Source organism: Strix uralensis, chromosome 24 (genome assembly GCF_047716275.1).
Source record: "Strix uralensis isolate ZFMK-TIS-50842 chromosome 24, bStrUra1, whole genome shotgun sequence".
Taxonomy (NCBI): domain Eukaryota; kingdom Metazoa; phylum Chordata; class Aves; order Strigiformes; family Strigidae; genus Strix; species Strix uralensis.
The window spans coordinates 2,929,167-2,941,249 of NC_133995.1; the positions used below are offsets into that span (position 1 = coordinate 2,929,167).

General features: G+C 49.0%; 2 protein-coding genes across 3 annotated transcripts in view; both read left to right on the forward strand.

Annotated features, from left to right (window-relative positions):
* Positions 1 to 973, forward strand: part of KDM5B (lysine demethylase 5B) — a 59,289-nt gene extending 58,316 nt beyond the window's left edge. Inside the window, exon 27 of the mRNA XM_074893455.1 lies at positions 103 to 973. Within this exon, the coding sequence (XP_074749556.1) occupies positions 103 to 240 (138 nt within the window). The 3' untranslated portion in view covers positions 241 to 973. The remainder of the gene's footprint in view (positions 1 to 102) is intronic.
* An 8,413-nt stretch (positions 974 to 9,386) lies between these two features.
* The window catches only part of IPO9 (importin 9), a 40,240-nt gene continuing 37,543 nt past the window's right edge, over positions 9,387 to 12,083 (forward strand). For both annotated transcript variants that reach the window (XR_012632106.1, XM_074893392.1), the window contains exon 1: positions 9,387 to 9,552. Coding sequence is in view for 1 of the 2 variants with exons in the window: in XM_074893392.1 (XP_074749493.1) it covers positions 9,387 to 9,552 (166 nt within the window). In the remaining variant the exon portion in view is untranslated. The remainder of the gene's footprint in view (positions 9,553 to 12,083) is intronic.

Genomic DNA, 12,083 nt, shown 5'->3' on the forward strand with positions numbered 1-12,083 from the left:
CATTTTGGGCTCATTTAAATAGCTTAAAAGCCCCAAAATGACTAATGAATGCTGTATTTGCTTGGTCCTTCTCTGAACACCAGTATGTCTGTTCTTTGTTAGGTGGATTGGGTCCAGTGTGACGGCAGCTGCAACCAGTGGTTCCACCAGGTGTGTGTGGGCATCTCTCCAGAAATGGCAGAGAAGGAGGACTACATCTGCATCAGCTGCACTGGGAAGGACTCTCAATACCGGAAGTAAAACTCCCCATAAACCGTTCAGGACTTGAGTAAAGAAAGTTATCAGAGTTTTCCAATAAAGCCACAGGGGCTGGTTTAAGAACCAGATTGCAAATGGTGCTACTTCTATCCTTATGGGATCATTTTCCAGAACTCAAAACAATTTTTGACACTTTTGTATTTTCCCTTGATCTGTTTGTGGTTGTTGAGGTTTGAGATGCTGACTGTTTAGCAGGGGTTTCCACCAATTTGGAAGGCATTTGAAACATGCACCTTTTATTGTACAGCATTAAATTACCTCTCTGGGATTTACCGGCGTATTTAATTCAGCTTGGTTTAGGTGCAAAAAAACCCTGCACCATGAATTTTCCAATAAATCCTCTTTTGAGGAAATCCCTGTTTACTCTTTTAACCCTTTGGAGACTTTAGTTTTTTTCCACTTTGTTTTTCGTAGACTAGGTTTATTTATCTGAGCAATAACTTCTATGTCTGGTTTCAGTGACTGGAATGATAATTCTGAACAGCGTGTTGCTTCTAGCATTGGTTGATGTACAGAAGGCAAATGTTAGATCCTAGTGTCACTGATGGCCCAGTGATGTAGAAGACAGGAAAAAAAAAAAAGGTCTGTAAAGTAATTGCCACAGCTGTATTTTGGCTTTCTCCTTTTTTGGGTAGCTTGTATCAAATGTTGCAGTTTATATTGTGGAATAAACCCCTGGTTATGTTATAAAATTAAATGTTGGTGTTTTTAGAGAGCTTGAAATGCAGTTTCATTTCCCTCTGGATCAATATTGATTGCAGCGTTGGGTTCTCTTGTTCAAGAGAAATCCATCTTTAAAAGAAGAAATGCAAAAGCCATATTTTCTTACCTTACTTATTCAGGTTTGGAAGGAGAGGGCAGATCAAAATGTTATTCACACCAAAAAGAAAAAAAAAACCTTTTTCAAGTCTTTTGCAAACCTTTTATATAAACAAATTATTTAAAGGTTGGGTGAATAAAGGATTGAAACGACAACTTGTGATTTGACAGGGGCAGGAATGGGGAATTCACCCAGGAGGCAAAGGCGTGGGCAGCTCCTCGGCCGGCCTTGCCCAGCTGGCTTCGGGAGGAGACACTTGCCCGCAGCGTGCTGGTGGTCCACAGAGCCATGGGCAGACTCCTTTCAGCTGCTTCTGCTCGCATTTAGGCTAAAAACCTGAGCAATAAGGACATTTCTGGACTGGTTATGATTCTGTCACAGACTTAGGGCCTTCGCCTGGGGGGTGGGAAGGGGCAGTGTGGGTGACGGCGTAGCGGTGCTGAGGAGAGGTGGCTTGTTTAAACCCGCACGGCACACCGTGTGGGGCTACACCCGAAATCCTTTGGCGAGCGGTTGCTGACACAGAATACAGCTGTTGCTCCTTTGGAAATGGCTTGGTGGCAGCGATGTGGCTCCGTGGTCTGCCAAAGGTGGAACTTCTGGAGCCCTGGAAGATGGGAGGTCTGGGAGAGCTTTGTATCAGAGAGAGCGCTCTGCTGACGACATCCTGTCATCACCAAAAATGAGGCAGTATTGGTATTTCCTCCGTTCGTCATCAAGAGGAATTTGCCTAGTAATTTTTTCCCTGCTGGTTTTAGACCTTCTCCCGTGGGCAGAAGTGTGCAGAGTCACTGGGTGCAGAGCAAAGGCTTCGAGCCTTAGTGGCTGATAATGATGTGGTGGATCCGTGTGTGGAGTCAGAACCGTGCAGGAATTTGATTTCCTGGGGGTTTTGGTTTGGGGTTGGATTTTTGTTGGTGTTTTGTTTTGTTTTGTTTTTTTTTAACATTGAGTATGCTTTTTAGTCTCATGTTGATTTTTTTTAACTTTTAGAGAATCTTCAGCCTGGCATAGATGATTTGTCTAAAAGCGTTGGTGGTGGTGGAAGACAACCTTGGCCACACGTACATTAGTTAAATGTGTGTATGCTTCCATAGTATGGCTTGTCTTTTTTATTTACTGTAATTACCAAAATGATATTTTGTGATTTTTTTTTTTTTTTTTTTTTGTGGTGTGGGTTTTTGGGTTTTGTATTTTTTTTTTGGTCTTTGTGCAATGCAAAGATAACAGTCCAAGCCGGGGGAAAAAACCTGATCTTTAATAACTTCCTTTTAAAGGGGGCAGATGAACAAACTTGAAATAGAAAGAGCTTGCACCGTGTTTTGATGTAACTGAAAACATTACAAGAGTTTCTCTCACAGTATCCGTTTTATTTTTTTTTCCACTGAAGAAATGGCTGTTTACCAAAAAGTGCTAGAGGAAATATGATGCAATTAAGTTTAGCGTGATGATTCAGTACAGGACCAAGGGAAAGTTGTCTTTTTGTGGACTGTAGAGGCCTGTGTGGTCCTGACAACAAAATTTCTCATCAGGATTAATGAATGCAGTAGAATTAGAGCATGATGTTTTGGACATTACCACATCTTTGCTTGAAATTTTTCAAGAAATGGAAAACCCAGTCCCTGGGTGACCTGTGCCTACAGTACGGATGTCTGCTTAAGGATTTGCATTTTATTTCCTGCTGGAATTGTGCCCTCAGGAACGGGTGACTGGAGGTTGCTGCGGAGGTGGTGGTGCCTGCTGCACACGGGGCCCTGCCTGTTAGATTCTATCCCCGGGTGGATACTTCAAACTGGATGAGGTTGGGGTTTGACTTTGTCAAACTAAATAAACAAGAGATTTGTTGTTTGCTTCAGGGTGGACTCTTCTGTGAGCATCCCTTGAATATTCCTCATCGGGGAAGATGATGAGAGCAGAACACGCTCAGCAGCAGGGTCTGTTAGGATCAGCCCTCCCTTTCACCCCTCTTCTTGTCCATCCTAGATTTCCAGAGGGTAAACCAAAACAAGCAAAAAAAAGTCCTTTTCACTCCATTCTCCTTCATTTTTTAAAAAAATTTTTTTTTTTAGCAAGCAACCAAGTACACCAACCTCCCTAGATTGCTCGGATCCTCATTTATTTAATAAGAATAGTTTATGCCTCTACATTCATTTAATCATAAAATAGGACAAAAATCAAATTAGTTACCCTACCTGTGGATTTGAGGCTGAAAAATCTGATGTTACTTAAACCCTGCTTGTGCCATCCGTCAGATGCTGGGAACGTATCTGTGGTGCCACCTTTAATCTGCTTGATGTGCACTGTGCGCTTTCTCGTGGCACATGAGGAGCATCAGAAGGGACTAACACACGTCTGTCTGCATCGGCTGTGGTCACATACACCACCAGTAAAGGTATTTGTATGAAGGAGAGGCGAGGGTTTGGTTTCACATATTTCTGGTCTTAAACTGAAGCTCACGGTGCTGCGGGCGTTGTGCATTTCCAGGACCTAGCTGCAAAGTTCCTAAATTGTTTGAACTGGGCTTTGCAGCCCTCTGACCCCCATCTGAGAGCAGTGCTGTCTGTGGGGCAGCCCTTCGGCCCCGGCGCTCTGTTTTGGAAGCAAACGTAGGATTAAAAGGCTTTGTGACTCCGACACACGTTGGGGATGCCTTGAATGCAGAGTCTCTGAGAGCTGTGGACCCAAACATGGAAGGAGGGCAGCTTTGGAGGAAGACTGGAAATGATGGTCCCTGTGCTCTGATCCCCAGCAGTGAGCAGGTATCTGCGTGGATCTGCAGCCTTGGGTCTCTGCAGAAGGGTTCTTCAGAAGGTGGCAAAAGAGATTTTAGGCAGTTGTGTCAACACGTGCTAAATGAAGGTGTTGGAAGTGGTGCTGGTTTTCTTCACACCCTTCTTATACCACCTAATGTGCCATCTGTTTTCTCTACTCACACCCAGATAATGCAGACACAACATTTAATTTCCACAGGCAGAAACGGCTGCTGGAATTGCACTATTGGTGTGATCAACGGTCAGCCTGACTGGCCACCAGCAAAGACAAAAATGTGTGAAACAAAAGTGGAGAAAAGAGCATGCCAAGGACTTGGTATAAACTTCTTGTCTTGAACAGTAAAGTAATCCCTTCCCCAGCACCTTCTGGGTGATCGTCTATGCTGACACCTCTTCTTTGGGGTGAGAAGACAGGAAAGTGATGCTATTAAGGAATTAAGATGAGTTCCAGATACAGAGAAGGTTGTAATTTCTTAGGGACAACACATCAGCCCCTGGTATTTCGTATACAGCTGAAATTCGGGTGTACAAATGATTGATTCAGGGAGGCAGAGTGCTGCCTTTACAGCTGTGGAGTCGCATGTTTACGTGTTAAATGGCCCTGGGAGGGGAAAAACAGAACTGAAATGTCGTCTTTGTGCATTGTGGGACTTCAGCAGTCATTTGTTAGTCCAACCCAAGGATGGGACGGAGTGGTGTCTAATATATACGTATATATTCAAGGAAACAATGCAATAACAGACACTGTTATTTTTACAGCTTGATGCAGAGGCTGTTTTGTGTTACAGCTGAGTGATGCTGGAGGACTGTTTAAGCATCAGCGTGCTTCAGGGAAAAGGGAGTTAAAGAGAGAGACTTCAGCTGTAGGCCAGATCCCTACCAGGGCAGACAACAGATCAACAGAGAGAAGAGCAATGATGAGTGTTTTGGCTGCTGTATCTGCAGCAGGAGGTGTGTTTGTAGGACATGAATACATGTGTCACACGGGATTTAGGGAGGGAAGGTCTCCAGGATACACACACAGGCAGCAGCTACCTGGAAGCAACATTAAGGAGCTGAGATGACTCTTCTGTGAATCTAGGAATGAATGTGCTTTTCAAAGAGAAGGGTTGAGGTACAGCCTTGAAAAACTGCTTTATCCTTTCTGCAGAAATGAACAAGCTGCATATTGAGAGTTCTCCTCTAGGGTGTAAACATGTCAGTCTCTGAAGGCAACAGCCCCACACCAAGAAGAGCATCAATAAAAATAAAAGCTATGTCTGGAAGAGGAGATAAAACAGTCACACTGGATTAATAGTACTGCGTGTTCAATACTCAGATTCTATTCGAGACAGACAAAAATGGTATCAGTGGGTTCCAGTAAAAAGATCTTGGGTAGAAGGAACAAATATTTTGTGAAAAAAATAAAAGTATGTGTGATGATGTGATATGCTTCTAGGTCCAGAATTCCAAGTGCTGCGAGAGGAAGATTTGCTGAAAGGTGGTTGAAAAGAAATAGTGACGTACCCTAAATTAAAAGAGGTGCAGCTTCATGAATGTACCTCAGTCTTTCAAGTTCTGAAATGTTTGTTAATCCTACTACTTATAGTAATGTTTTTAAAGGTACTTGGCTGTTCAGTCACAATACCGGGACAGATTTTGTGTATGTATGTGCTTGCCTCCTGAAATCTGTGTGAGCTGGGCATCTAAAAATGTATAAGGATTTTATAAAAAGTAGTAAAAACAGTAGCTCCTGGTCTGCAGAACACACAGTTTGCTCAAAGAGTATCTCCATCACCCAGGGTTTGTTAAGGACAAAACCTATGTTGGAGAGTATTTGTCGGGTGTTCGGGCTTCTTCAGTCTCTGTTGGGCTTTTGGGGTCTCGTGTTCTTGTTGCTGCCTGGAGTTAAGTTTTAACCAAGTGGGGGACAGGTCAGGCATGTACCATGGAATGTCCCTGGCTAGTGCCTTTAATTCAGGCTGATGCTGCGCCTGTTCCTTGTGCTGGCCCCAATTTTTCTTGGAGGATTTTTGCTGGTTACAGCAGTCCCATGTCAGCTGCACATCTTTCTGGGGGGTCCTCCTTGGCAGAGGTCCACAGAGGAGCTCAAGGGCTTGTGTGTCTTACCCGTGAGTTGAAACGTCACAGGAGGAAACAAGGAGTTCATCATAAAGTATCTTTTCATGCTAAGAATATAATCTTTTTGTGGTGACTGAACTTTATCCACTAAAGCATTTCAAGAGAAAAGATGAATGTTAGAACCCATTTGGCTTTGAGGCAAAATGTATGGCATTTGAAAGGCGAGCTCTAAGTTTGCTGGCCTTGCAAGAAGCATCTATGCAGAAAACGTGTGAAGAGACCATGCAATGTACAAACCAGATGGGAATTCAAACCTGGAAAAAGCCTGGAAGATTCAAATAAATGTAATTTCTACAGATACAGAAGGACGAGTTGGAGCATTCAGGGCAGTTGGACAGTCATTTGAGCAAAAAGGATTATGGGCTAGACAAGCATTCCTCTGGGATACCTCTCCTCTCTCGAAACTGCATCCTTGTTTTCTGCATGTCAGTTCTGATGTTAGTCAGCCAGCACAGGCTGCCAGCAGAAAGTCTGGTGTGATAGTGCTGGGCCTGTCCCACTGATTTTGGTGCAGTAAGAATTACTTATGTTTTCCACTAAGCCAAAATACTAGGACAGTGCAAAGATAAGCAGATGACCCTGGGCTAGCAGAAGTTATACCCTGTATAAATATGTATTTGTTCCTCCAGCAGAAGCAGCATTTTGGATTGGGAAGAACAAGAGCGAAAAATAATCTTTATTTACCTTGTAGAGAACTCTTGCTGGCGCTTGCAATGGCTGGGGCAGCCCAGAGGGACGGGGCGGGTGAGGGGGGGTGTGCACACCCTGGCCATGCTGTGCAGTGCCAAGGCCCAGCCTCTGCCTCTGGGTGTGAGAGCGGCCTGGCTGAAGTCTGCCCTTCTCCCCTTTCCCCACAAAAATACCAAGCTACGTTGGCTGTGCCTGCGCCGCTGACTGAATGACCTCTGCTGTCCCCAGCCTGCCTGCCGCTGCCAGGGAGAGCGGGGCTTGGCACGGGACATGGGAAGTGCTGGGCATTGCCTGAGCCTGTGCCCTGGCCCTGTTCAGTTTAGGGGGAAAGATGGGGACCATCACCCCAACTTCCCTCATTTTTGCAGAAGAAAATCGAACTTCATGGTGTAGGGGATGTTTTTATAACTGCGTGTCATGGTGGATTGATTTCACCTAACTGCAGCTGTCTGGACAGCATCTAGTGTAAGCACAGAGGAGCTTTTGGAGAGCAGTTCATGCCACCTCCACTGCCTGTTTTGCATGTGAAGTCACCCTCTGAAGAGCTGTCACTGCCCGGGCAGAGAGACTCCAGGCAGGGAGACCGCAGGCAGGACTCGGCCGGTCACAGGAAGGGCCCCAGCCAGAGTAAGGGCTGTGCCAAAAGAAGGAGCTCCCGCTCTCGCAGGGCCGTGGATCAGCACTGACTGAGCGGGGTTCCCATCTGGTCAGTGGTTTTGTGCTGGCAGAGGGCAAGGGCTGGAGCAAGGCAGGAACAGGGCGGCTGGGGGCTGCAGGACGGGCGGCAGTGCTGGTGTGCAGTGGGATACCTGCCTCTGAGCTGTGGCTGTAGGGAGCTGAACCCAGGCTTGTGTTTCTGTAGTATCTTGAGTTGTTCTTTCTACTTGTAGAGAAAATCTTGAACTCAGGTTGCAAAAGTTACATGCATGATTTATAGAAGCATTTGCTTGTATCGCTCTTGACAAGAACGTTTAAAAATACATTGGTGGGAGAGAATGTGACTGGACACGTTATCCCAGAGGAACAGACTCCAGCTCAGAAGAGGTCAGCAAAGCTGGCTTGGAATATACAAAACACACAAAAAAAGTGCCGGGTGGATGGGGAAGGGATGTCTCTAGGAGGGGAACAAGACTTGTGCACAAGTGCTGAGGTATGCCTAGTTATTAAAGAGCACCAAGACTAAAACCCAACTGCTCCTAGTAGTAGCACATCTATTACCAGGTAATCACTCGATAATCCTCAAGTAGCTTTCAAGCAGAGGTGTGGGCAAGGAAAACTGTCCCTCATGGTGACCAGAATAACAACAGGCTTCCTCTGGAAAGAGAAGTTCCCCCCAGGCTGGAGGGAGTCTAAGTCGTAAGTGACCTGTGGGGAAGGAGGAAGAAGTGCATAATGCAGCCAGTGGCAGTATGGGGATTATTTAACGTGACGCTGTCTCTGTTGTGCTTCCCAGGCTCACCCCTGGCCCTGGATTGTGTTTCTATACAAATAGCTGTTGTACTCCTGGGGGTCTTGCTGCAGAGGAGTTAATGACCGAGTAGCCACTCGGTTCAGGAAAACCCCCAGGAGCACCACGCTCCAAAGCGTGTGGGACCTACTTACTTGGACCTGCCAGCACCGTGCCAAAATGCAACTCCATCACTGTCCCTCATCTAAGAAGCCCGTTTTGTATGTGTTAATACTGCTTTTTGGTACTTGTAATGATTTGTAAAATTCCTTATACTTCCTAAATAAACAGTTGTAGAAAAGAGATGGAAACAGAGCAGTACTTTGCACCCCTACGTACGTCTCACTCTTGTTTTGCTCACAGCTTGAGACCATCTACAGCTGCCTTGTTCCTGACTCAGAGAGACAGTAGCCCACTTTCTTTTGCTTCCCCTGAGCATCGTGTACAAACCTGAATCAAGAACTTGAGGCTTCATTTACCTTCCAGCTCTGCCCTGGAGCAGTACAGATGTAGCCTGAGCTGCCTCCTCTGCAGCTGCAGGGTTGGCCTGTCCCTCGTGCTCCAGCTGCTCCGAGACAGAGGGACCATCCTGGTGTCCTGTGAAAGTGCTGCCCTGAAGCAGTGCCCCCACCTGTCTCCTCACAGCTTCTCGCAGAAGTGGGCTGGGAAGGTCTCAAACCTCTTTTTCTGTCACCATCTCAACATCTTCGTAAGGAAACCTCATGCCCTGGGGTGAACTTCACACCATTTAAAAGGAAAAATAAGCTGATTTGGCCCAGGTGACTGCATCAGGCTCTTCAGCACAGACCCCCCCCCCAGGCCCTGAGCAGCTTCGCCCAGCTCCTGAGGGCTCCTCGAGGCCCTGGGGGGGAGCTCGCCACCGGAACGGGTGGGACAAGACGGTTTGAGGGACTAAACGCTTTTCGCGGGCTCTGACTGACCCCTGGCTCCCGCCGTGACCGAACTCCAAAGGTCTGAGGAGACGCTCGGCCCTAAAGCGCGAAGGGGCCGCTCAGGCTCCCGCCGGCTGCTCCTGGGGCCGCCGCCGCCATGACCGCGCTCCCGCCGCAGCCCGCGGTCCCGCCGCGCCGCCGGGGGGCGCTGTGAGGGGCGCGGAGCCCCCCCGCCCTCTCTGCCAGGCGGGGCGCGCGGCGTCGCTCTCTCGCTCTCTCGCTCTCTCGCTCGCGCGTGCGTGCGTGCGTGCCGTGCGTTTGGCGCGCGCGGCGGCCCGTAGCCCGCGCGCGGCGGAGCCGGGCGGGGGGGGGGGGGGGGGGGTGCGATGGCGGGCGCGGCGGCGGCGGGAGGAGGCGGCGGCGGCGGACCGGGGCCGGTGGCGCAGGGGCTGAAGGAGGCGCTGGTGGAGACGCTGACGGGGATCCTGTGCCCGGTGCAGGCGGTGCGCGCCGCCGCTGAGGAGCAGGTGAAGGTGCTGGAGGTGACGGAGGGTGAGTGAGGGCCGGGCCGCGCTGAGGGGATCGGGGCGGGGGGGTGGCGATGTCCGCCTGGGGAAAGGCCGCCGCCGCCTTCCCCCAGCGTTTCCCGGTACCGACGGCTCGTGTCCGCGCGTTGGCCTCGGCCAAAACTTCCAGCTTCAGCGCTCGGGCCGGCGGGAAGCGGCGGCGGCGGCAGCTTTCGTACCGGCTGTAGGCGTGTGCCCGGTTTCTTTTGAGCAGCCCCTGCCCCGCCTCAGGAGTTCAGCTGCGGCTTCGCCGGCGGGACTTCGCCAGGGCTGTCTCCGGCCTGCAGCGGGGGTCACCGGGCAAAGCCGCGGCGGGGTTTCTTCAAGGCACCTCGTCAGCGGGGCAGGAGGGAAATGGCCGTGGGGCAGTGTGGGGAACGGCCATGGGGCGACGTGTTGTGAGAGCTGCGTGATCGAGGAGGGCTCTAAGCTCGTGGGTAGTAGGACGTGGACGAGGGGGTGGGATGGCAAAGCAGCGGGCCTGTTGCTTTGGGCATCTCTTTCCACCTGAGCCAAAGTCTCTGGGGTTGCTCACATGGTGGTCACGGAGGGCCTTCCCACTGCGTGTTTGTCTGCAGGGCCTGTCCCGCTCCCATGGTGATCCTCTCCACCTCTGGACGTGTGTGCCCTTGTGCGTGCCCACATCCTGCAGGTGTGTAGTGTGTTTTAAGTTAAGTGCAGTCAGGATGTAGCTGTACCATCATCTTGTGTGAAACTCACATGCTGGAGCTCCATTGTCTGTTGTGGAGAGCTAAGGACACGGAAGATACTGGAGCTGGATGGCAACTGGCCTATGGCTTTGAAAAGACAGAACTTAGAAGAGCAAGCACCTCAAATTCAAGCAGTGCCTCTAATTAATCCATTACTCACCTGGCCTTTTTATGGTGGCATTAAGCTAGTTCATGCACTTGCTGCTTTTCCTGGGTGGAGGCTACACTTAAAAACCTATTGATGGTAACATTTTATTTCACTTCAGCTTACATTTTATGACCCATCCCAAAGAACTGGAATCTGTAGAAACCACTGGAAGATTTGCAGGTACTCTGCTGTGACGGGAGCTGGGTTCTGGACAGTGCAGCCCTTGGCCCTAAGTTGTGCCTGCAGCCTGGCAGCTTGGTGGGCTGGTTATTCATGGACCCTCCTGGAAATTTTGCCTTACCTTTGTCAGATTATGCCATTCTGAAAGTGTTTTGTGAAGTGTTTTAAAGTCTTTCTGCTCCTGAACTTTAGCTCAGAAATGTTATCAAAGCAGCTTGTGGTAAAGAGAAGGAAGGTTTAAGGGCGTGACTGGGTCAAGAATAGTGTTGTGATTATGTTACTCTGGGAAGGAGACTGGGGCGATGAAAGGAAGGCAGATCGTTTGATAAAATGTTTCTTGTGCAGTCCCTTAACATGTGCTTGTAGCACTCGCAGGTGAAGTCTTCCTTGGTGCATTACAGGGAAATCTGTGTGTTGCCACTGCAGCTATTGGAGATTTTAATGAGTGATTCGACAGCATTGCAGTAGCATGAGTCTGGATGTGCTGTGAGGTTCCCTGACCCATAGAGCCTTTGCCTTGCAAAGCTACTGCAGTCAGCATGCTCTTCAGTGGCAACATTTTTCCCCAAACAGTCTGAATCTTACCACAAGAAATGAAATCAAGTTTGTGTAATGGTTTGGGTAACATATTTCCAGAAAAAAGAGTATTTTTTTGATGCCTCCAGGTGATGAATGTCCCTAAGGTCCCTTTGAGAGCCCAGGAATGCAACAGAATTACATTTGGTGGATAACGTTAAGGGCAAGAGGAATGGAGGCATCTGCACTTCTATTTTTTCACTGTTTTACAAATATCCTGAAGTCACCCAATACTTCTCTGTGATTGCAATCCCAGAACTGCACAGGTCCACTGCAGGACCTGTAGCCATGATCCAGAAGAGGCTACAGAGTACCCTCTCCTGCAGTTTGCAGGTGACACCAAACTGGAGGGGAGGTGGTTGATGTCCTTGAGGGCAGGGCTGCTGTCCAGGGAGTCCTGCAAGAGTGGATTGAGAGGAACCTCCTGTAATTCAGCAAGGACAGATACCAAGTTCTGCACCTGGGATAGGAGAACCTGCCTCAGGGGTGCAGGTCAGGCACTGTCTGGCTGGGGAGCAGCTTTTGTGGCAAAGGGCCTGGAAATCCTGGTGGCTGGTGAGCTGGACAGGGCCAGCGGTGTGCCCTGGAGGCCACCTGCAGCCTGGGCTGGATGAACAGGACCAGAGGCAGTGATCAGCCCTCTCCAGTCAGTGCTTGTTTGGTCACATCTAGACTACTTGTTCGGTTTTGCTCTGACCCCACCAGTACAAGAGAGACAGCGACAAACGGGAGTGAGTTCAGCAAAGGACTATTGAATCGGTTGGGGAACTACAGCACTCACCACATGAGGAGACACTGGGAGAGAGGGGTTTTCCAGTATGGAGGCAAGAGGGTTTTGGGGGTGGATCTGACAGCAGCTTCTGGTAACTATGAGGAGGTTGTCAAGACACTGGGGGGTGGGAG